At 37.3% G+C, this 26,541-nt stretch overlaps 1 protein-coding gene across 1 annotated transcript in view; it reads left to right on the forward strand.

Annotated features, from left to right (window-relative positions):
* LOC136876305 (long-chain fatty acid transport protein 1) overlaps positions 1 to 26,541 on the forward strand; it is a 299,612-nt gene that overhangs the window by 235,102 nt on the left and 37,969 nt on the right. The window contains exons 2-6 of the mRNA XM_067150139.2: positions 842 to 992; positions 12,009 to 12,246; positions 15,676 to 15,913; positions 20,390 to 20,591; positions 22,119 to 22,311. Of these exons, the coding sequence (XP_067006240.2) occupies positions 842 to 992; positions 12,009 to 12,246; positions 15,676 to 15,913; positions 20,390 to 20,591; positions 22,119 to 22,311 (1,022 nt within the window). The remainder of the gene's footprint in view (positions 1 to 841; positions 993 to 12,008; positions 12,247 to 15,675; positions 15,914 to 20,389; positions 20,592 to 22,118; positions 22,312 to 26,541) is intronic.

Raw genomic sequence — 26,541 nt, forward strand, 5'->3', positions numbered from 1 at the left:
ACTTGTAACAAAAACAATAATCACCACCACCACTATCTCAACAGATTCTATACTGTCACAGACATAAGTAAAATTTGAGACTTCAGTGGCCTGTGTCAGGAGGCAGACGTGAAAATATCGCATCCATCGAAAAGTAGCAAAAGGGCAAAGTAAGGAACACAGAAAGTTTGAAAATAGGTTTATTCTATTTAGAATTACTGTAGTTTGCTTATGCCCAAGGTCCTTAATGATTGAAGCACAGTTGATTAAAACCTCGACTCTGTCAGTCAGCATTTACGTAAGGTTGCTTGAGTATGAGATACCATGGCTGTAATGATGTACTGGAACCTTAAAATAACTTTTCAGGGCAATTTTCTGACATTACAGTGTTTCTGAAAATTGTTGTTAACATATTTAATGGATGAATGAGAACAGATTATTATTATTATTATTATTATTATTATTATTGTTGTTGTTGTTGTTATTATTATTTATTGCAGTGATATGGAATGCTAAAACATATTACAAAAATAGTGCAATGGGACTTCCAAGACCACTGCTGTTCAGTTAAATGGGTTGTAAATATTTCAGTGTCATGTTGTCAGCGTGATGACTTCTCAATTTTATTACCGTACTTGGTTTTCCTCAACTGTTCTCATAGGAATGAACCCCATTCGAACAGTCAGACCAGAATTAAAATCATTGGACAAGCAGGAAACTGAAACTGGAGCCTCTGTGTAAGAGGCAGTTGAGTTATCCTTACATCACAATGGTGGCATAAAACCTCTTATGCTAATGTTTACTTCCATACTTTTCACAGTTTATTATTGTTACTAAAATCCACTGTATCATTCTGTTCTAGGGCATTGTACCGATTCATTCAGGTGAATGCACTGCTTTGGTGGTGGGAGACCCGACACTTTACAGTGGCCCAGCTTTTTGTCAGGGAAGTCAGGAGACACCCTGACAAGGTAGCCTTCTACTTCGAGAAGCGCCAGCTCACGTTTCGAGAGGTAATTTCAGCATAGTTTTAATTTAATCTTAGTGATAATCATCCAACAGAGAACAAGTCTCCAAATCCAGAACACTTTACAAATTGAAAATACAGTATAACAGTACATATACTAATTGTATTAATGATAATTAGGACCTGCATTTTTAATGTATTGTCAACACATAATAAAGTTCATCTTGCATCATCAGTATAACTCACCTCTTAATCAAGAAAGCTATTTTAATGTGACATTACCACCACACTGTTTTATGTATAATATGAATATAATTTTATTCGCACAGCCACTCACGTTGTTTTATAATTGAAAATTCGTTGTTTTGAACAACAATTTAATCTGTGATTTTAATTGGACTTCATGCTTCATATCATGTTCATGCCACACCATTTTAACATTGAAGACTGACAAGATGCCATCACGCCGCGTCACAGGATACAAAGACTTTTTATTCACTTATTTCAACGTCCTCGCCTTATTTTTAATGTTTTGTATTTGTGACTAAAGATATCTCATAAGAGGATGAAACATGTTTTACGAGTATAATTTAATGTAGTCTTTGTAATAAAGACAATTACAGTATTGTAAAGGTGGAATTATAAATTCAAATTTTAACAAGTTGATACTTTGACAATACGGGCTCTAATATGAAGTTTATAATGTGCAATGTTAAAGTGTGAAATATGTACATAAAATGTAGTAAATATCAGAGAAATATGTAATTAAGTATGTAATATTCATGAAATATTTATAAAACATATAGTAGTAGTATTAATGCATTAAATTTACAAAAATTGTTCGTGTATTATGACATGGTTGTGATATGAGACAATAACATTGTTTTAAATACCTTCATATTTTAGGACAACGGTCTCGTTGTTGCTTTTGATAATTTACATAGTCCAGGGGAACGTGGGGCATAAGTGGGTAGTCGGGTTCAAACCCCAGTTCTGGCTCAGTATTGCTGCTAGCAGGCGGCCGATGGCCGAACAAAACTACCAAGGCCAAGGTGAAGCTTCAGGGAGCTCACCATTATATTGTTGAGATTTGTTCAGTTGTGATGAATGTTTTTATATTTTTGAGATTTCTTGTTTCAACATTCTATTAAACTTCTGAAGTACTATGGCAGTAACAGTAAGGTAAGTAGCTTATTTCTTTAAGCTTACAGTGGTATGACTGCATTTTAGATTCAGTTTGATTTTTCTATGGCTAGCCCATGTTTTTCTTTACAGCTACCGGTAGGGTGAAACTGGGTATGACACGTAGGGCAGGACTGGGTGGTGCCCGGTTTACCCCACCTATTCAGCACTGCATATTATTTGAAATACAACTTTGAAATGTGTAGGTCTATGTTTTTTATATATTTTAAAATTTTTATTTGTTAGAATCTGCTGCTGGAATAAGATGCTGAGAACATACGTGACAAAATCAAAGAGACAGTCATGGGAACAGAAAAATCTTTGAGCCTCTAAGTTATTTCATGTTCCTCAGTCTGCTTTAGAAGATAGAGTTTAAAAGGCAGAAGAAAAACAATTAACACCTGTGGAAGCTTCTTCCAAAGGTGGAATGGGGCACTACAAAACCGTTTTGACCCATGAACAGGAAAATAAACAAGTTGAACATATTTTGCTGCTAGAAAAAAAAAGGCTCTTTGGCCTTACGTTGACTGAAGTGCGTGGATTGGCATATGAGCTAGCTGTGAGAAATGAACTGAAGCATCCCTTTTGTCAGAACTGACAAGAAAAGATTGGCTCTACGGGTTTTTGGCTAGGCTTCAAGATAGGGTTTCTTTGAAGGAACCCGAAAAAACATCTATAGCAAGAGCAACGGGGTTCAATAAGCAATCAGTTAATGCATTCTTTGACTTGTTGGATAATTCGATTGAGAATTACAAATTTTCTCCCAGTAATATCTACAATGTAGATGAGACTGCAATTACCACAATGCCAAACATGTCTTCGAAAGTGCTAGTGCTAAAAGGAAAAAAAAAAAAAAGTAGGTTGCATAACATCAGGTGAATGAGGAAATTTACTTGAGTGCGGCTGGAAATTTTGTGCCACCTTTATTTAAATTCCAGCTTAAAAGGGAAAACCCAGTTCTGATGGACCTCCAGGGTCTATGGCTCAGTACCATGGTTGGATGCAAAGTGAAATTTTCTTATTCTGGATGAAAAAGTTTGTTGAATTTTTGAATTCCTCTCCTTGTAAAGCCAGTTCTGTTGATAGTCGATAGTAATACCACACTTACGAACAACATTGAGCTTATCGACTATGCCTGTGCTAGTAACATCATTTTATTATGCCTGCCTCCACATTGTTCACACCAGATGCAGCCCTCTTACGTCACTAATAGGAAGTCAGAGAATGGTTAGCTCAACACCCAGGAAGACCTGCGACTATTTATCAAGTGCCCGAGCTGTTCAGCAAGCTTTTCTCCAGAAACTATGCAAACTGCTGTGAATGGATTCAGAAAGACTGGAATTTCCATTTAACTGGGATATTTTTCAGACTTCTTATTTGCACAGCCAGAGACAACAGATAGGACACTGCAAGAGGTGAACTCTACATGTGAGCCTACTGCTTAATCTCCTGTTTCAGAGACAATGTTTGTGACCTGTCCAGTTAATGCTTCTACAATCACACCAGACAAGCCTGCTCATCTTTATGATCAACACAGTTGTTTAAAGAGCTTTGTTCCCATGCCTCAACCTGTACAACATCAGGAGACACCTGAAAAATACAAGCCTAAGCCTATGTTCATGTTTTGCCAAGAGACATAATGTCACTACCACACTATAACAGAATGAATCCTACTAAAAGCAATGACAAAAGAAAAGGAAACACTGCTATTTTAACTTCTTCTCCCTACAAGCTTGAATTAGAGACTGTGATGAAAGAAAGAAAGAAAGAAAGAAAGAAAGAAAGAAAGAAAGAAAGAAAGAAAAGCTGGAAAGTTATTGATGAAGAAAAGAAAACATTTTGAAAGCAAAGTAAAAAGTTGGTTAGGCCTATAGCAAAACATGAGGCTACAGACCTAAAAAGAAGAAGAGGTAGATTAAAGGACATTCATTCAGAGAAAAGAAAAAAGGGCTAAAACTACAATAAATTTTAAAAATATGAAATAAAACTGTACTTCTAGCACAAAAGAGGAGCTTGATGAAGACACAATGTGTATTTTCTGCAGTGATATTATTCTAATTCAGAAGACAAAGAAGATTGGATACAATGCACAGGACGCCAGGGATGGGCACACGGAGACTGTTGTGGTTTGGATGAGGAGGACGATGACTTTGACTTTGTGATCTGTGCAAACTAAAATGATTGTTTAATGTTTTTACATAAGAGGACAAACAAGAACAATTTTTTACCATAATCAATAATTTTGTGCACAACTAAGTTATATTCAAATACTGCATGTACGTTATTTTGTTGCTAAATAGGACTAGTTATCTCCGTTTACAATTGTAATTATTTGTCACCTAACTTCAATCGGGTATTAATAAAAGAAATTGCAGTAGCTGCCTTGAAATACTCTATCCAAACCCTGAAGAACCGTATCTCCCAAACTTTTTAAACTTTAAAAAACTTTTTTTACATACAGTATGGTATGAAAAATGTGCTAACCATCTCACAATTACTTTTAATATCCATATTGTCTTTTTTTGTATACTTTGTCCTCAAGGGCAATCTTCAGCCAAGAGCTTGTATAATAATATCAGAACCACAATTTGTCAACACTTTTCAATTTCTGTTGTGTGCAAGTAGAGGACTGGGGATATATAATTACATAAGAATTTGGGCTCTAATCATGATGATCGTGATAATGAAATATGGTTTATCATGTAGAAACTAACATTATGATGGCAAGGATGGTAATAACTTAATGCAATAATTACTACTAGTTAATTGATCCCATTTAAAATATTTGTTTAGTGTCTAAACCATGAGCCTGAGCTGATGGGACAATATTTTCCTTGTTGCAGCCAAAATTTAGTTTCATACTGGTTTTCACATTCTCACCATAGAACATAAGTGAAACCCATGTTTTTGCCTACAAGATATTGAATTTTAATAATGAAAGAAATTGCCAATTATTAAGGATGCTGTTTACAATATCATATCACATAAATCTCTATATGACCGAATGACCTGAATAAAATCGTATTAAAGAGTGACAGGGCAAATGCCAAAATGTCTGAAATCCATATTTTTATTCTGAAGTGATCTATATGCCATTGTCAATGCTGTGCTGAGTGATCTATGCTCAGACGCTCTCTCCTATTTTTAAAATACATCAATAGAAGACACTGGTGCTTTGTCCACAATCACCGTGCACTCTCATAATCATAAGTGTCTAAAGGCAATGCCTTGTCTATGTAACCATTCTTCTCTGTCCTCGGCCCCTTGTTTCATTTCATAATAGGAACAATAATGAAGACTCTGCCAAGTCTTGAAGGAATTTTTTCTGTGGTCTTTTATCTCCATGATTTTCCCTTTCAGCAGATTGGTAATATTGCACTCTTAACTGATCTATATACCAAACATGCCATTGTTGCAACCAGCAATTTACAGATGCCTGAATTGTATCTAATGCTTCCTAGTTGAGTGTAGTACTTATAAAGGCTTGTTTTTGTTAGGCATAAAGATGGATGGAAAAGCTTTCTTGTTTTTGTTAGGCAGAAAGTGGATGGGAAAGCTCTCTAAATGAGTGAAAATCTTGTTAAAAAAAGTAGAAGAATAGTGAAAAGTGAAGGTCACAACTTTGCTCTGAAAGAGAAACTTTCAAAATGGTGTAAAAGATTAACACAGTGTAGATGTCAAGAAGGCTGTTACAACTACTAGACTTTCATGAGCATACAAGGTGTTGGATAGGGGGAAGGAGACATTTTTAAAATTTCGATAACTCATTGAAACATATATCAACATCTCCAAACTTTGAATTAGTATGGCTGTATGTCTACAAGTAAAAAAAAAAAAAATCTTGTTGTGGTTTTGACAAGACAGCTTGCAGTGAGCTAATAATATAATTTTGTGTGGCTAATTCTAGCAGAGTGCAACCCTTGTAAGGCAGACCCACCGATGAACTGAAGGCCAGTACGCTGACCATTCAGCCAACCAGTCAGACGTAATGAGCTTTTACCTTAGGAAAAACATAGATATGTTGATGCCTACTTTAAACATACTATCTTCTGAAGAGTTGAAAAATGCCAGATATTTTTACCTCTGACATTGACGCTATGCTCTAATTTTTTAATGAAGAAATAAGAAGTTTCTTTAAGAAATTTGAATTGCCCAACTTTAACTGAACAGATTTATTTACTATCTGGATAATCAGTAAGCTGAGGATATTTCCTAATGTCTATTTCTTCCTGTAATTGCTAAACATGCAGAGTAAAGTTAAAAATCAGTTTTGGATCACTTTTTTAAACTTTTTACAGTGTAAGTATTTTCTTTCCTTTTTCAGGTATTTTATAAATTGTATTCATTCATAAATAGTTTTGACACGCTGCTTAACTGAGCAATAATAAAATAAAGGCATTTGTTAGTAGCTATAGAAGCATATTTTGATTGTTTGTGCTTATTTTGTGATAAATACTTGTTTAGGCACCTATAATTTCCTTTTTTTTTTAATTTTTAAAAATATTATTTTATTTTTTACTAATTTGTCAGCAGAGAGTAACAGGCCACTTAAGATTGTTGGAACAGACAGCAGACTGGCAGATAGAAACTGGAAGAGATAAAATTCCAGGAGATATGAGAAAAGCCTTCAGGACTAAATTCAGGAAAATTCTGAGAAGGAATCTTTATTGGGAAAATATAAAACAAAATTATGTCTTCTGTGAACTTCAGCCATGACATTAGAGCTGTCACCAATGGAAATAGCCTCATTGCCTGATCACATCCAGTGAGGTTGAGACAGGATTCACAACCGTATAACAGCATGCTCCAGGCAAAAGATTTTGCAAAGCTTTTTCTGACTTGGATGTACATTGCAGATTTAATTTGATTTTGAGTGCATTTCTGAAATACCGCTAAAGACAACCATGCTTGCTCCCACATTTCCCTCTGTCTTGGATCTGCCCATAAATATAGTGTAGTTACCTTCCCCTCCTGATCCTGATAGCTTAACAGATTTTCAGGTCTTGTAGGCCTGCTGCTTTAACTGATATTTCTGCCTTCAATACTTCTGGAGTAACAGCAGAGGGTTTGATGCCTAGTTTAAGTACCCAGATGTCATTTCTCGGCCTGAGTTCTAACTCTGTGGGAAGAATTATGGGCAATCATTGTTAGCGCTTCAATAGGACATGGACATTAAGGTGTTGACGTCTAAATGGTCTGACACCGTGGTTAGCTGGTTCGAGTCCCACTGGTCGAAAAAGTTTTCACCATCAGAATGTTGGTTTGCTGGGTAGGGGAGGTGGTGGCATACAATTTCTAATCACTAGATTGCGTGCCAAAAGCCTGGATTAAATTCCAAACCTCTCCACAGTGCTCATATGGAGCCAGGGCATACGACACTGTTGATGGTGATTCGTCTGTCAGATGGAGATGTTAAGCCTTGAGCAGACCCTTGGTGCTATTCGACAGGAGTAGGCTATGTGCTAGCAGCAGGTTTCACCCTCTCCCTTCTTACTATCATATATCACGTCATTAATTTCATCTCATTAACTCCTCTGATGAGGGCATCCGGTCATAAAAAACCTGCCACGACAGATTCATCTCATCTCATACCCGACCCCGTAGAGAAACGGGGCAAGGATTGAACAAACACTGTTAGTGCTTCAGTAGAGGCAGACTGATAGGCGTTTGTCATTAAGATCAGTCTTGTCAACTTTATCAGGATTCCCATCTGCATTTTGTACCTGATTTGGTTTCACCCTACTGAGGACTTAGATCATTTCTAAACTATTATGTTTATAAAAAACTTCATTAGGTTATTTTATTTTTTGTTTATTGATACCAGTGGTTTTCAAGAGAGTAAACAATTTTTAAATAAAAATTTGTTCATTTACTGGCAGACAGTTTAAAATAAAAAATCCCTTACAAAATTCCTTTGTTAATATTGATCAATTGAGTTGTTCAAGGAACACTAGAACAGTAAAAAAATGTATTTTATAACATAAATGCAGTGATTTTTATTTTTTTTTATTTTTTTAAATTTTTTTTGGCAGTACGCAATGTTCTGAAAAATTAATTGATATTATTCGGAATATTCCTATCACATTTCCTATGAAGTGCTTGCTTATGGCTTAAAATCAAGCTTGTTTATCTGCTTTTGTTATGTTTCTATACATATAATGCGTAGGAGCACATGATTGAAGTTTATATAAACTGCCATTCTAAAATTATTATTCTTGTACTATTAACCATTTTGTGTCATCAGTTCAAAGTTAAAGAAAAAGAAAGAGATAATCTTCGTCTTGCTCTTTGTTGTCCTTCCACATTTTTGGCTACTACAATACAATAGAGTAGGGGGTTGGTTTTCTCACCCTTCAGTAAACAAGCTTATCTTATCAAGGACAATCTTACTGTATCCCTATTGCAACTAGTGCTGTTAATACCAACATACAGGGTTTTTAGACATAACTGCTTTGTTGTTTTAAATAATTTGAAAAGCACAAAACACTTGCCAAGGTAAGCAAGTTCATAGTTATTTAATAGGAGAAAGGGGTGCACGTGGTTTACAAATCAGCATAAAAAAAGAGGGCTGAACATTGTGAAAGGGAGATATCGTAAAACGTCACTATTTGTTGTTTACAGAAGTCAAATGAACTGGCGTGATTCCCAATCCACTTTCAGTCCAATAACTGAAGTTATGAAAGTACTGGTTTGAAGAATACACAAACTGAATGCTGAATGCATTAACTTCAAAAATCAAAGAACAATCAGAGATATCTTACGGAAACTTTTACAATAATACAATGTTGACATTTTTAGTTGAACTTTATAACTCATAAGGACATTACCAAAGAAGGAATTTAATTTCAACAAGAATTTTATATCATACTTTATGTGTTGTGTGTATAGTTTTTAAGTTTATTATATTGTAGCTGATGATGATGCAGTAGTCGGCCAAAACAAGACCTACTTTTAATGTAGAATAAAAAATGAATCGTATTTGTACAGTGTTGATTAGGTGGGATTTCATAATAAAGTTCTGGTCAATGAAACTGGGAAATCAACACGGAAAATGAAAATCATGAGATTTGCTGCAGTTCAAGAGGGAAACAATTCTGACCATGAATATTAACTCAGAAGAATTATTTCTTCCAGAGAAATGAATGGCTTTATCCAAAAAATAAAATGCTAGGTTGTAAGGTGTGTCAAGATATTACAGGTTTAGGAACAGAAAAACAGATGGAAGTGAAAATTTCTTCAGAGTGGGCCAGCAGTAATAAGTACCTTTGGAAAAGATGACTGTACATCCGGAGATATGAACAAAGTGTGAGATTCAGTTTATGAAGAAGTTTGGGTGTGCACCGACACTTTTTTCCTTAGAAAAAAAAAAAGCACTGCATAGATGCATCATATTTTTAAAACTAGCTTAGTGGGGAACATGAGTAGTTGAGTATCAATATTTTTGGCTTCTGCATCATAGTTTTAAAATTGACATCTATGTGATAGTGGAGGACATGATAGTTGAGCAGTGATATCACTGGCTTCTCATCAAGCCAGGTATGTTTCAAATCCCAGCCAATGTATATGGAATTCTTAAAGTGAAATTGCAAGTTCCTGTGGTTTGGATACCATGTAAAACTGAGAGTCCTGTAGCTGTGATCACGATATCAGTAAGCTTCTTTTAAAAAGTTATTTTATAAACATATTTAAAATGTTTGAGGTAACCTATATAAGGCTATAGGACCTGCAAAGAAAAGTCAGCCTTAGAGAACAGACATGGAACTAGAATGTTACGACATGGATTCATAGTAAGCAAGAAATATCAGAAAGGATATAGACCCTAACTTTTCATTCTGGCAATAAAGCACATATGACAGTAGGCCTATATAGTCATGCTCCTACACACATAAATAACAAGAAGAATCCAGTAGAGGTTGAAGAATTCTAGGAATGACCTGAAGACGACACTTCTAAGATACTACAACACCAGGTCAAAATTTTCATAGATGATTTCAACACAAAGATTAGCAGAGAATACAAATACAGAAATATAGTAGGCAATTTTCCAGCACATAAACACATCAACCAAAACAGAGAAGGCTTATAAAATTTTGTTGGCAGTTTAACTGGAAATTGTCAACTCCCTTCAAGTGACTGACTTTGAAAAAGACCACATGTTTAGTATCATACACTAAACTAGAAGAATCTCAACTGGATCATGTGACCATCAACAAAAGAAATACAAGAGAGATTCTCAGTGTAAAAGTTAGGAAAGATAGCGATATAGACCCAGATCACTATCTGTCAGAGTTAAAGGTAAAATTTCAACCTAACAGAAAAAAAGGAGACAGAACAGTCCAACCAGAAGAGAATAGATAAGGTTCAATCAAGAAGCAACCTAATAAGATACCAGGCTAAAATAGACACGAGACATAGGGAAACATAAGACCAAACATGATGGAATCAGTGCAGGAAGAGAGTCATAGAAAAAAGCTTAGGGTCTCTACTGAAGTTTTACCCAAAACTGAAACAGAGTACACTGTACTGTCAAACTGAATGCAATATTGCCAGTGGGTGCATTAATCTGACAACATTGGAAAATACATATCAGTATCAAAACGCACATCATTCAGTTGATCATAAAGGCTAACATCAGTCACTGCTTGGTTCTGCTGGTTCTACCTAAAATGTTCTACTGCTGCTTCACTTTCACTTGACTTGCCCTTACAATATCCAATTTAATTGGTTCAGAATCTCACAAAATATGTAGCTTTTAAAGACAGGTCGTTATGCATAATTAGTTACTGATATCTCCAGATCACTCTTTAACTAGTATACATTTAAATTAATAATTTAACTGCATTGAATTAGTGGCTCTTACAGCCCTTGAAGGGCTTTATGCCTGTGAAGATGACAGCAGTCCATAAAATGGCTTGCAAATATTGATGTGTCACAGTTAATTTAACAACTCCTTCGATCAGAACCCAGCTTATACTTTTGATATCAGACAGTGCCTCAGTTGTTCTTGCAAAGTTAAGGGATCTCGGTTCCAACTCTCAGACCAGAATTTAAACTCTTGGACAATTAGAAATTAAACCCAAGACCTTTAGGAAAAAGGCAGATCTGTGACCTATACCACAGAACTGGAGGTACAGTTTTACACCGAGTAGAGTGGGCTTTGGCTTAACAGCGGCTAGTTTTGGCTAGTCTTGTAACTCTACATTTGGGAGGTGGAGGAGTTAATCCCCACTGGCGGCTGTCCTGAGAATGCTTTTCTGTGGTTTTCCATTCTCCTGCACTAAAGCAAATGCTGGGACAGTTCCTGTTATAGACCATGGTCTCACCTTCCTCACTTTCTCCATAAATCACACCTCCGATACAAATCTACTTGGCCTGAGAGATGGTGTCACCATCACAGAGACTCGCCGTACCCCATCAGGGTACAAAATGAAAACTTTTAGTAATAGTAGTAGTAATAGTAGTACAATTACCGGGCGAGTTGGCCATGCGATCAGGGGCGCGCAGCTGTGAGCTCGCATCCGGGAGGGGGTCCGAACCCCACTGTCGGCAGCCCTGTCCATGGTTTCCTATTTTCACACCACGCAAATGCTGGGGCTGTACCTTAATTTAAGGCCACGACCACTTCCTTCCCCTTCCTAGGCCTTTCCTGTCCCATCGTCACCATAAGACCTATCTGTGTCGGTGCGATGTAAAGCAAAATAGCAAAAAAAGTAATACAATTGTACTTCATAAAGATACTTGGAAAGAAAATTTAATTGCTCAGCTGAATGTGAAATGTGTATTTTAGTAATGAAATTTATGTACAAAATAATCTTACTACGGTTGCATGAAATTGTTGCCAGGAATGGATGTAACTAATAATATAATGTTTTAAATGTAGGTAGATGAGCTGAGTAACCAGATAGCCCACTACTTTAAGTCTCAAGGCTTCAGGCGAGATGACACCATCGCACTTATCATGGAGTCAAAACCAGAGTATGTTTGTCTGTGGCTGGGATTATCTAAGATTGGTGTTGTTGCTGCTCTCGTCAACTTCAACCTACGTCAGGGCCCTCTTGTACACTCAATAAAGGCTGCTAACAGCAAGGGTGTCATCGTTGGTTCGGAACTCACTGGTGGTAAGCTGATAATACAGTTCTAGTTTAAGGAAGAAATGAGATATTTGTCTTTTCATATAAAGGATGTTCAGATATGCTTTACTCTGGCATAAGTGCACACTCGTTTGCCGTGTATAGATCAAGGTCAGTAGCGGGAAGGTAAACGATACAACAGTAACACAAATAATTGTAAGTTTATTACTTACCAAATTATGAAAGGTGGTGTTGAAATTCCCACCTTTATTTTTCACCTATTTTTAGCACCTCGTTAGGAAATTATTCGTCACTCCTGTAGTTCATGTTGAGGAATCCCAGTAATCCTGATGAATATTATGTGTCAGTTCTTGTACAGTGTGCAGATTTGGTTTGTACTCAGTATTTTTTAACTACCCCAGAGATAGTAATCGCAGGCAGATAAATTGCAGGACTGAGGATGCCACAACTTCCTACTAATAACTCTGTTCTGTGGAAACACTTTGTGAATTTTTCCCATGGAATTATTCGCAGTGTGAGCAGTGGCAGAGTTGTGTTGAAAAAAACACAAATTCATTCTCGTGAAAAGGGGGTCAGTTCGGTATTCACATAAGTAACAGAATCAACCGTATTCTATTGGCGAGTTGGCCGTGCAGTTAGGGGCATGCAGCTGTGAGCTAGCATCTGAGAAATAGTAGGTTCGAACTCCACTGTTGGCATCCCTGAAGATGGTTTTCCATGGTTTCCCAGGCAAATCCTGGGTCTGTACCTTAATTAAGGCCATGGCCGCTTCCTTCCCACTCCTTGGTCTTTCCCATCCCATCGTCACCATAAGACGTATTTGTGTCGGTGTGACGTAAAACACATTGTAAAAAAAAACCAACATTGGTTCTATGATTTTTTTCACCGCTGATGGCACTCCATGCATCTATTTTTGCATCACGGATAGGTACTTAATGTATAAAGTTGGTTTAACAGCACTTCAGTACGGATTGTTTGGGGTAGGCACACAACCATGGAGGTGGAAACTAACCTTGGCCAAGAAGAATATTCAATGTGGGTCTGTTTGCCCATTTTATACATTTTCCAGACTCCACTCAAAAAATGTGCACCTACGTTTGACTGAGTGGTCAGCGTCATGGTTTCAGTTCTCACGGTTCCAGATCAAGAGATTTTAATATTAAATGGTTAATTCCCTTGGCTCAGGGACTATTTTTGTGCCGTTCCCTACATTCCTGCAAATCATACTCCACCAGACTAACACCAGTTTCCCAAACATGGCAAATGCCTCCTACCTTCGTCGGAGGGTCTACTTTACAAGGGCTGCACCAGGCTAGAAATAACCACACAATTTTTTTTCTTGCATGATCTGTGGACTGTTTTCCATATCATTCTTAATATCTCCCCCACCCCCTTTCCATTAGCTTGAGGAAAGCAATGGCAAACTACCTCACTCCTCATCTTGCCTAGTATGCCTCATTTTGATGCTGCCATCGGTTTTTGTGGTTTTGCTGTAACCGCGTAACCTTTCTGTTTTCCTATTTGAGGATCCAACCAGCCTCTGGGCCGATGACCTCTAACAGATAGACAGCTGTAGGCTACCATGTGCGAGATCCTTTCTCTGGGAGTAACTTCCAGATTGAAATCAGGAAAACCATAAATAATATATATAATTAAGTTAATTATTCCTTTCTGATATATATAACATATAATTGGTTAATGTTCATTGTTTTAACACCATAGTGGTGGTGGTGATTACTGTTTCAAGAAGAAGTACAACTTGGCAACCATCCTCTATTAACACTGATCTGCGGGAAAAAATTGGAAGAGGTCTGACACTTCGACAAATGAAGGTATCAGCCACCAAAAAGAAAAGGGCCACAAAGGCCTCTAGGCCTCGACACCTAATACTGTCAGGGTCAGAAAAGAACAAAAGTTGACCAAGAGAGGTCGGATAGGGTAGATGAAAGTGAGGAACCTGGCACAAGTAAGTAGAAGCAATGCCAGGACTCAACTAAGGGCCCTGTAGTTGCTAACCCACGCTCCCAAGTTAAGAGCTTGGGGGCCCCTTTTATTTTGCCTCTTATGACAGACAGGGGATAATGTACATGTTTTTCTACTGCCCCCACTCACAGGGGTTTTAACACCATAGATTTTATTTTATGATTGTAAATGATTTTGTGTTTTCAATAGCAAAACAACATGCATAAAATACTCATTGCTTTTTTCAAACCATATACACAAAGATAAGAACACAGAAAGAACAGATGATATACATATTTTTATTGAGAAACTCAACTACTTTCCAAACATTCTGGATTGCCACAAGGACAAAGTTTAACTACATCAAAAAATAACAAAATTAAATTTGAATAATTAATAACACAATATACAATCTATAGCATTAAACATTGGGAAATATAAGAACGAAAATTAAAGAACAATACATTTTGGACATTAAAGTGAACTACTGTCAATACATATGTGATTTTAAAATTGATAAAGATCCTAGTAAAGTGGTGATTACCAGAAGATTGATTCTGGACTTCTGTAAGCCAAATCTGTTCTAGAAATTCATTAAAAAGCTACTTATAGAACCATGTGTCCCTACCATTAAACCCAATACTTCCACCTTTTCTAAAGATACTTCCCCCTCTAAAATTCTATCGTAGGTGTGTAGATGTTCCTCTTTTCCTCAGGCTGGCCAGTGTGATGCTCCATTCTGACTGTGGGATTGACTGTATAACCTTCCTTGATTTAAAGGCTATCATGTCAATTCTTCTGGTGTTCCCGTTTGTTGTCATGCCATGAACCTCTCCATAAATGATGTAACCCTTTCAACGAAGCTCTTCGGCAATGAATGATCTTACTTTATAATGGTGGGTGTTTCTTAATGTATCACCATAAGGGCAGTTTCCGAAGATGTGAACCAGTGTTTCAGTCTCTCTGCCACATTTGCGACAGATGCTGTCATCTTGAGATCTCTCTGGGATACTAATAATAATAATAATAATAATAATAATAATAATAATAATAATAATAATAATAATAATAATAATGATAATAATAATTCCTTTCCATTTCTCATTACCATTTTGAATTTATACCAGCACTAACCATATAACATCAAGATCACTCAGACACACACATGGCTATTTTCACTGCAGGGAATAGTTTTTTCAGATAATTTTATGTGTTAGTTGGATAGTGGATATGAAAGGGTTCTGTTGTGAACTACATCATTAAACTTATGTTTGAAATCATTATTTCTTGTTTTACTGTTTTAAACATTCTTCTTGTTAACTTTGAACATTTTCAACTTTATCAAATTTTTATTTTTTTACTATAATGAAGAACTTCTGAATTTTCTTCTTTGTTATATTTTGGTAAGTCAATATAATCAACTTTATATGATATCAACTGCATTGCCATAAAAAATAGACCAAGAAGGTAGAGAAATGCATGTTATTGTTGCAGCTGTGAAGGAAGTGCTGGGAGACCTAAGTGGTCTACCACTGTATCAGTATACTGAAGTTGGCAGTAGTGCACAGTCACTACTACCAGGAGCCATTGATCTCAACACTGCTCTGAGCAGTGCTAGTAAGAGCCCATTGACTGACGACATGGCAGGTGGTTCTCCAAGGGAAAAGCTCGTCTACATCTACACTTCTGGGACTACTGGACTGCCAAAAGCAGCTGTTGTCAACAACCTGAGGTGAGTAGTTGAAATTTTTAAAATCATGTCCTGTTTGCCCTCCATGCTTATTCAGTTGTTTAGATAATTATGAGGAAGTTGTCATGATAGGTTAATCCAAAAGATTGATTTAATTGGAGCTTTCATTTACATTTTTTCACTTCTACTTAAAATTCTGTCATTCTACCTTGATATGTAAAACTCTAATGTTTACACGTGTTAAAAATTTGCAGGAGCCACACACTTCATGCATTATTTTTGAGATTTTTGTACTCTTTTTATCCTTTATTTGAGGTGTAGCTAATATTGTGAGATCAAACAATTACATGCTAGTTTGAAAAAAACAAGAAGGTATTGCTGTTTTTATGAAGTTACTCTTTATCAAATTTACAGTTAAGCTGATGTACACTAGTGCCATGTTTTAGGTAGCGAGGGTCTCTTACTGGAAGGCCCCAGGTTTGATTTCCGGCCATGTCAGGGATTTTTACCTGAACATGAGGGCTGCCCATGAGAGAACAATAGGGGAATGCTCTGACAGTGATATATCGGCTCTGGTCTAAAAAGCAAAGAATAATGGCTGAGAGGATTAGTCATGCTGACCACATGTCACCTTGCAATCTGAAGGCATAGGGCTGAGCAGCAGTCGCTTGTTAGGCCCAGGTCCATCAGGGCTGTAGTGCTATGGAAGGGTTAAGATACTGTACAATTTACTGACATACAGAAGTAAAAACTGACATTCATTACAAATTGTGCACTTGAAATGCCACTTTGAGGTTGAAACACATCTTCTTATCTACAGAGATGAAAGTTAAGGATCGTTGTGATGTGAAAAGTTCAGCGCTTGTTAGAGTTGAAATGATACAACATACGGTAATAACCAGTTGCATGAAATAAAAATATCCTATACAAAATAGATTTCACAGAAGAAAAACATTCATGATCTAAAACATGGATTTTATTTATGTAATTATTGTCATCTTATGTATTAAAGAAGGCAGTGTCTTCAGTTTTGCACTATTAATTAAATTTGGACATGGATATTTCTGTGATACTAAGGTAGAAACAGAAAAACAATGGTTTTAATGCCAGTATGGTAAATTTTGCTATGAAGAGAAAAATATATAGTTTCACCATCAAATCAATACACAATGTTATAATCTAGAAAGATTACATATGGAACAAAAGTGGACATGTTTAGGCTCTTGGAGCAATCATCAGCACACAAACACTTAAATAAGATTAAAAGCACCTTAGAATATAGATGTATGAAACGATGTGATCATAAATGCAATAACTACATTCATGAACTTTCTTTCAAATATATTTCAGTAACTGCATTCATGATCAATCTTTCTTTCAAATGTATTTAGGGGGTGATGTTTTTTCACAATAGCAATATTGCACATTTTCAGAATATGTAAACTACTTTTTAATTTTAAATGTTTTTAATTTTAAATGTCTACACTTTTTAATGTGTTTTGAAAACATAATAAAATGCAACATTTATACTAAAATGCATTAGAAATGTGAAACCAATAATTTTTTCAAATAAAACTTTAATTTACATTTTAAAATTTTCTTCTGGAAACTCTAATAGAGGAGTTTCTGCTCCTTTGCACTATCTTCAAATGCTGTTAGCTGTTGAGCTCAAATACCCAGAGTTTTCCCAAGCAGCTCTGTGATGTATTTGGGTCCTACCAAGATTTTAAACGTTGAAAGATATTTCAGTAAATACCATTTAATTGATAGTGGTAGGAAACACGAGTGACAGAACCAGGTGTTAAGTAATGTTCTGTTATTTCTTTCAGCAGAATCACTGATTCATGAATACGACTTAAGTTAGATTTTATATTTACTTTTTCTGTTACTGGAGTTAATTGCATTGAGTTTTGAACAAAGGTTAAGCGTGCGGCCCTACGCAGGCATGAGTGATAATTTTGTAACAGCTTAGAGGCAGTATTGGCACTCTTTACACTGTTACTTGTCAGTCGGTTACAGAATTATAGATATTCTTTAGTTGTCTCAAGAGCATTGTATTAGCCTTACAAGTGGTAATACATACAGTTGCATAGCTTCTCGAAACAGTTCCATGTGGTCTCTCCAGTTTATATTTCATGTTTTATGCTGTGCTGTGTGCGGTGAGTAAACAACAGAAAATGAGTCCTCTGTGGTCTTACTTCACTGTCACAGATGTTATAAATAAATCTGCCCAATGTGAATTATGTGGGCAAAAATTTAGTTACAGGGGAACAGCTTCTAACTTGAAGAAACACATTGAACACCCTTTGATAGACATTGAAAGAAGGCTCCTAACAATAAACAATAAGTATTTCTGTGTTAAACTCTCACAATTCTACCAGTGCATGTAGGTCTGATAATGTTCATAGTACTCAAATATCAGGTCCTGGAAAACAATTGCAAGTGCCACCTCATGTAACTATTCCCTCCTCCTGAATCTTCATGATCACCTGCAACATGTGGGACAGTAAAGCAACAGTCATTGTCATCATTTTTATCAGTGCAAAGCAAAATTAGAGATGTACAGAAAAAGAAATTTATACGCCTCTTTGCCATTTCCCCTGCAGCCTTAGGCTGGCTGTATGGTCTGTGCCAGAGGTGCTCATGCTGGGCATTTCATCCTGCAGGAGCACAGTATTGTATGCGGGCAGGCAGGTGATGAGCTTATGTTATTCAGCCACAGTGACGACACAGGCCATGAAGGCTGGGTGAAGTTCTCTCACTCACGATCACTGCAGTGATACCCAAGTTTGAAACTGAAAGAGGGCCTTGCCGAATCTGACAGCAGAACCAGAGGGAAATCTTATTTTTTTCGTGCAGGAGACCATGCAAAATACCTGCTATGTGGGCTGTCCATTATATCAAAGAGGTTCGATTGGGGGCATGCCTGAAAAGGCTGCATTACCTCGGGAGGACAATGAGTTTACACTTGTCCATCTTCTTCGCTAAATGGTCAAATAGTGGCTTTCAGTTCAGAGGGCTTTTGGTTTGATTCCCACCCTGATCAGGGATTTTAATTTTAAATGGGTAAGTCCCTTGGTTGGGGACTGGGTGTTACTGCTATCCTCAACATCCCTGTAACTAATCGCCACACACAACACTATCTTCCACCACAACACGCAGTTTCCTATGTACAGCAGAAGCTGCCTGCCTTGTCGAAGGGTCTGCCTTACAAAGACTGCAACCAGGCTAGCAATAATCACACAAAATTATTGTAGTCCATTACTTATACTTTTAACAACTCTTTTATTAATATTATGCATCTTGAAAAATTGTTTTTTCCATACGTTACCACAAAATATTTTGAAGAGTTGTGAATTATTATTAAAATAAATACCACAAATTATAAATACTGCATGAATGCATGTGTGTAAGATTGGAAGGCAATTGTCTATAGAACATTTCGAATTCTAGAAAAAATAGGTATACCCTTGGGAAAACATAAACTTCAATTTCTGATTCAGAATTAACATTTCTGAAGTTAAGTGGTATCAAATACCTTTGTTCGGTTGTTAGGCAAAGGCAATATTCTCTCTGATGTTTTCAGTAGGATTAATGCAGCATGGATGAAATGGCAACAAGTCACCGGAATTCTTTGTGATCGATGGATGCCTGAGTGCCCCAAGGAAAAGATCTGTAAGACCATTGTTTGTCCTGTTGCTCTCTGTGGAAATGAATGCTGGCCAGTGACATCAAAACCTGAACAAGTATGTGTGAGGGAGATGCAAATGCTCAGTTGGAGACTTGGGCTCGTGTGCTGGATTCACGTCACAAATTAGAATGTTTGTTAGTGACTGGATGTAGCACCAGTTGTGGAAGAAGTGAGTGTGTGAGGCTGAGATTATATGGGCATGTTGTTATGAGCTAAAAGGATTAGAAGGGTCATGTTACCCCTGAAGACAACTTTAACCATGATAAGTGGTGCGGACATGGCACATGTGTGGCCTTGCAATCAGGCAGGAATAATACCAAGAAAGGGAGAGAAGTTAGCTGCCCATTACATTGTTTCTCAATATCTAAATGTGACAAGCATAGGTTGTTGATGGAAATTTATTTTCTCCTGGGCTTTGTCACATTTTAAGAAAAGTCAGTTTCTAATTATTATGGTTGGCCTTGTCAAGAGAGTCTGGCTGTCAGGTGGAATTATCCTCCCCTTTATTACAAGGAATCCTGTGTGTTCACTGTGCAGTCCTTAGTACTACAAGTTGGGCTGAATAGCTTAAATGGTAGAGCGTTGGCCTTCTGAGTTCATATTGATAGGTTCAGTCCTGGCTCAGTCCAATGATATTTGAAGGTGCTCAAATATGCCAGCCTTGTGTTGTTGTTGGTGTTGTTGTTGTTGCAGTGACATAAATAGTTCAAGAAGTATTGGCAGAGCTTGCTGCATTGTTGAGCTGCACCCCACACACTGTTGAAGCCTGGCAGCCTGTCCTGTACACCTGCCTGTATAAATCATTGAATAAATTTGTTTCTTCACAGGTACATGTTCATGGTGGTTGGTGTTAATCGTATGCTGTCGATCTCTTCAAAAGACACACTCTATGACCCATTACCTCTCTATCATACTGCAGGAGGTATGATAGGTGTTGGTCAAGCACTGCTTATGGGATCAACAGTTGCTATCCGTCGCAAGTTTTCTGCTTCTAATTTCTGGACAGACTGCATTGCATACAAGTGTACAGTAAGTGAAATGCATCATATGTGAGACAATCTGAAAAGCTATTCTCTCTTTTTTTTCTTCCACCTATGAAGCCACTACCAGACATTTTATCTGTGTGATGTTCCTTCTTCATGTAGGTTGTTTCACATAGTAAATCACTGTCTTTTGTTTATGTATTCCCTTAACTTATAATATGCCAATCCAAGTGTATCTCTGGGCCTACTTAACCACAGCTACATTCATTCTACATACAACACTACGTTTTTGCAGTATAATGGCTAATGCCATTAATTAAATCATAATATTGGAAACAAAAAAAGGAACACATAATAGGATGAACACAATGAAAGGTCAGTGTAGGAAGAGAGAGCAATAGGAAGAGAAGACAAGGAGAAACATTAAAGTACAAAAGGACTAGGGCAATGTCCACATCTTCGAATAGATAAGCTCTCTCCTCACCCGTCCTTCTGATAAAGCTGGAAAGCAGAAATGAGCCCATCAGGGCCTGAGAAGAGATCGATGTAGAAGAACTGGGATGAGGAGAGAGGCTATCTATTTGAACATGGGTGTTCCTTTCAAAGTTCCTATCTTTACATGATTTGATTCGACACTTGCTTGTTCCTTTAGAATAATTACTGTACAGGGTCTCTCTAAGGAGAAAGCTTGATAAATGCAGCAAAAGAGGGACAAAATAAAAATGGCTTATGTAAGTGATAGAGGACAAAGAACATGAAGCAAAAACAAGAAATGAAGGTTGAGAAGAAATTAATCCATAAGAACTAGTAATAACGAGGATAGCACTTATCTATGATGTTACCAGTATGTAAGGATGTGATATAATTTGTCCTTATTGTTTTGTTAATCCTTGTCATTTCTTCCTGTTGCTCCATTTATTCTCACTGATCTGTTGTATAACTTATCAAGTCATATCTTTCTAGTATTCTATATATATCATGAAGACTCATGTACTTCTTGTACCTATGTAAGCATAAGATGTTCTGTTTATCCTGGCAAGGTTAGGGATGTATTTCCTTTCTCACACTTAACTAGTCTTAACCTAATATGCTATTACTAGTAACAACTACATTTAAATAATGCAAATAATAAGAATAGTATAACAGTAATAATATTAAAACAATAATAACATTAGTAAAATAATATAATTCAGTGATAGAATTGTATGGAAGAAGAGGAGGAGTAGTTCTAAAGCCACAACTAGATTCCTTCATATTTTTCTAGAGTTTCTATTCAGGCATGTTCAGGAAGTGAGTTGCTGGACATGCCTCTGATGACCACTGGCATGAGATTTCATTGTCAGACTGTGGCAATGGTTTTAGTGTAGGTCATGGTTCTGTGTATGGGATGGGGTAAACTCAAGGTAATGCAGGATTGGGATGACCTTATTCATTATAGAAAGTGCTCCAGTGAAGTAATTTGTTCACTTTTCAAAACTGCAGTGAAGTGTGAATAGTTAATTGTACAAAATATAAATCATTTTCTTTTCTTAATATGTATTAGAGAAAGCCTTTTTCTTTTTTTTTTCCCAAGGTTGCCCAGTACATAGGAGAGATCTGCCGATACCTTCTGTCTGTTGCTGAGAAAAAAGAAGAAACTCTTCATTCAGTACGACTTATGTTTGGTAATGGCTTGAGGCCACAAATATGGAAACAGTTTGTCGAGAGGTTCCATGTTGCGGAGATTGGAGAGTTCTACGGATCAACAGAAGGCAACTCAAATTTGGGTGAGTGGAATGCTGTCTGATAAATATTTGTTAATGCAACAGCTTCGATTTTAGTAATATTTTAATTGTTACTGCTACTCTTCGTTTTCTCTATACATTATTTCTAGTGTATATGATATTTCATTCCTATTTATTTATATAAGGCTGGGCAGAAATAGACCTGAAGGAGGTGTTGAAGAAAGAGAGAGAGAGAGAGAGAGAGTGAGTGTGTGTGTGTGTGAAAAACATGTAGAGTTTATCCTTATCCTAACGTGTTTTAATGTTCATCCTCTATCTTTTCATTCTCTCCATTGTATGTATCCTCCTTCCTAGCTTTATACCGTTGTTGTAGTAAAAAAAATTAGTTTCCCTGTGTTATTGCTGGGAAACAAAGAAACAGAGCTCACTGCAACTTGTTGGAAGAGCCTATATCTGTTAGTTTGTAGTTCCACCAGCTGATGAAACGTGTGCTCAAATCAGTGCATAAGAACTTTGATACAATGACAGTTGCAAAATATTGAAGATAATGAATGGTTACAGGAGGAGTTGCACACAGTGATCAGTTTTCTGTAAGCAGAAAGCATAGAACTTGTCAACATTCATAGGAGGATTGTGCAAGTATCCTGAGAGAAAGTGATATCTGCTCAACAAGTGCAAAAATGTTGTCATGAATTTGTAAATGATGAAGAATGGCATGGCTGTCCATCAACACCAGATATATTTGTTACTGCCATGGATGGATGTCGATGTGAAAGACAATTTTTCAGGAAAGATGACATGAAAGATGCAATGGTGAAATGGTTCAATTATAAGACCTACTTTCTGTCATCAGGCAATGAAGAAATTCATTTTATGTAATGACAAATGCTTTATTAACGTAGGTAATAATGTCTAAACAATAACAGGAAGTTTTCTTTATCTTGACCTATCTTTATCTGTTCAACTATAAAGAACTGGGGAAACTGACACCTCATGCATACACTTCGTTGTTCCCTTCCCATTCTCTATAGTCAGGGAAGTTAAAATTGACCTACCAAACTCAGTAGGATGTAACAGTATGCATCAAAATGAGAAAAATTTATATAGGAAATTTTACTCTCAACATTTTTATTTTTGTTTCAGTTAGATAGAGTATTGACCCATTGTCCATCTGAAATTGCCACAAATACAAATAATGAAAGATATAACTGATAGATAGGAACCAGGCGAGTTGGCCATGTGGTTAAGGGTGCGCAGCTATGAGCTTGCATCCAGGAGATAATAGGTTCAAACCCCATTGTCGGCAGCCCTAGAGTTGGTTTTCCATGTTTTCCCATTTTCACACCAGGTAAATGCTGAGTCTGTACCTTAATTAAGGCCACGGCTGCTTCCTTCCCGCTCCTAGGCCTTTCTTATCCTATCTTATCATAGCCATAAGACCTCTTTGTGTCGGTGCGATGTAAAGCAAAGAGAGAAAAAAATATATATATAGGAGTTTCAGTGCAGGGGGAAATGGAGCCATTATGTAGGCTTGTGTATTATAGGTTGGATTATAAGTGCTGAAATCTTTTGATTCGCCATTTGAGATAGTGCATAACTGCCTATATTGTGCTAATTTTCATCTCTGCTCTTACACTGTGGTAGCTGCCTCAGTGGATCAGTCCGACATATCATTGCTGATGGCATGTTAAAAATCTCTGGTGGCGCACTCTGACAAAGTTAAATTAACTTGGCCACAATGAGAACTGTCCAGTAAACTTCTGCTTTTGATGATATACAACAGCGTAATGGAACCTCAGCATTGGTAAGCAGGCCTAAGTCTGCAACTCAAAGTAGTAGTAGTAGTAGTAGTAGTAGTAGTAGTAGTAGTAGTAGTAGTAGTAGTAGTAGTAGTAGTAGTAGTTTTTTTTTTGTTATGGCAGGGGAAAATCTTTTAAAGACACCACTCTGTGTGGGAGTTGGATTTCCACCAACTAAAAACCCCTGCCCTCTTCACTCAGATCATTCTGGAACTGCTTGTCGGCATGACATCAGAATGGAGTGATGTATGTTATTAAGTTCTTCCTTTCTCTTCTTTCTCCTTCATCCCCATAATGCTTGTCGCCATTGCCTTTACTGTGTTCCAGGCAAACGGGCTCTCTAACATAATCTGAACCAGATTCCCTGGCGTGAGTTGTCGGCCAAGTTGTTGGCAGGCTTTTCTTCGTTCTTCTTCCCATCGAACACAGTAGAAAAAGGTGTGTTCTACTGTATCCCTTTCAGAACAGTACCAACAACCATCTCCCTGCGTCTTTCCCATCTTCATGGCGTATACGCCGAATCTTCCATGTCCTGTCAGGATCTGCGACAGATAGTAATCTACCTGCCGATGTCTACATTTAAGCCAGTCTCCTATGTTGGGTATTAGCTTTTTTGTCCATTGGCCAACATCAGTTGTGCCATCCCATCGGTCTTGCCAGTCTAGTAAGAGTTGGTTCCTCGAGGCTTTCTTTTCCTCAGCAGATATAGTTGCACCCCTTTCATGCCAAAATTTTCTCTCTGCAACGAGGAGGTCAATGGGAATACTGGCAGCTACAACTTGTAAAGCTGCTGTCGAAACAGTTCGATATGCACAGGTAACTCTGAGCAGCATTTTCCTCTGTACTCTTTCCATAGCTCTTCGGTGAGTCTTCCTCCTGAGTGCATTGTGCCAGATAGGTGCAGCATAAAGTAAAATGGAATATACTGCAGAGCACATAATCGGTCTCTTAACTGTTCTTGGTCCCCCGATGTTAGGCATAAGTCTGGCTAATGCCGATGCCTTCTTCTCTGCCTTTTGGGTTACTGCCTTCACATGTGCACCAAATGTGCAATTCCTGTCAATAAGAACCCCAAGGTATCGTACAGACTTTCCTGGGATAATCACTGTATCATTTAATAAGAAACGGACATTTTTCCAATTCCTGGAACCTTTCAAAATTACAGCCTCAGTCTTATGTGGAGCCAATCTCAACTTATTATTTACCATCCAAAGGTTAACTCATCTCAGTGATTCATTTACTCGGAAGGTCAGTTCTTCTACATTCTCTGCTATTACCACTATTGCAAGGTCATCTGCATAACCAATAGATGTTGTCCCTTTTGTCAGCTGCAGGCGTAAGACACCATCATATAGAATGTTCCACAAGGTGGGTCCTAGGACAGATCCCTGTGGAACGCCAGCACTCATTTCAAGATCTTCTAAATCATGAAATCGTATTCTTCGTCCTTTGAAGTACTTAACGATTATTTGTTGTAGATACTGAGAAATGTTCATCCTACGAAGTTCTCTCAAAATAATGCTCCAAGAAGCAGTGTTAAAAGCATTTTTGACATCTAGCATTATCAAGGCAGCCCATTTCTCACTGCTTTCTGCCTGTATTTGAATCACCCTCTCAATAGCTTGGGTTGTGGTTCTACCCTTTCTAAATCCAAACTGGTTCGAAGAAAGTCCTCCCTGTTGTTCAAGTTCTTTCTCCAGTCTAGTTTTAATCAATCCTTCGTAAAGTTTGCTCAAGGTGTTTAATAAGCACAGCGGCCTGTATGCTGATGGATCTAATGATAGTTTCCCTGCCTTCAATAACAGCACTAGCTTGGCTACTTTCCACTCATCGGGGAATTCACGCTTTTTTAATAAATCATTGAAGACTGATAAGATCCAACCAGGTGCCACCTCAACTGCATACTTGATGGCTTCTGGTGGGATTCCATCTACACCTGGTGCCTTACCAGTCTTCATATTACGTGCTACCTCTTGTAACTCAACCACAGTGAACGGTTCTGCAACACAAAAATCTGATTCCATTTCAAGTCTGTCATTAGTACAAGGGAACAACTCCATTGCTATGGCTTTCCTTCTATCAGCTGGGAGCTGAACTGGTACCCTGTTGATTATTCGACCGGTCACTATCTTATATCCCGCTCCCCAGATATCACTGTCTAGATCTTCGCATAGCTTTTGCCAGAGATTTCTCTTAGAATCCTTTATTAGCTTCATTAGTTGCCTCTTTGATGCCTTATAGTCAGCTTCTAATGGTATTAAGTTGACCTGGCTGATTTTTTTCCTAGATCTTGTAAGAATTCGTCTCTTGCGATTGCAGTCTTTCCTTTGCATGTCTATTTCATTGTTCCACCAGTAAGGGACTCGTGTTTTATATTTTGTTGATCCCCTCAATCGGCTGGTCCTACAAGCATCTTTAAGAGCAGTAGTTACATCTTTTAGAGTATGTTGCACTGTATCTACAGTTTGTGACA

Source organism: Anabrus simplex, chromosome 6 (assembly GCF_040414725.1).
Source record: "Anabrus simplex isolate iqAnaSimp1 chromosome 6, ASM4041472v1, whole genome shotgun sequence".
Taxonomy (NCBI): Eukaryota; Metazoa; Arthropoda; class Insecta; order Orthoptera; family Tettigoniidae; genus Anabrus; species Anabrus simplex.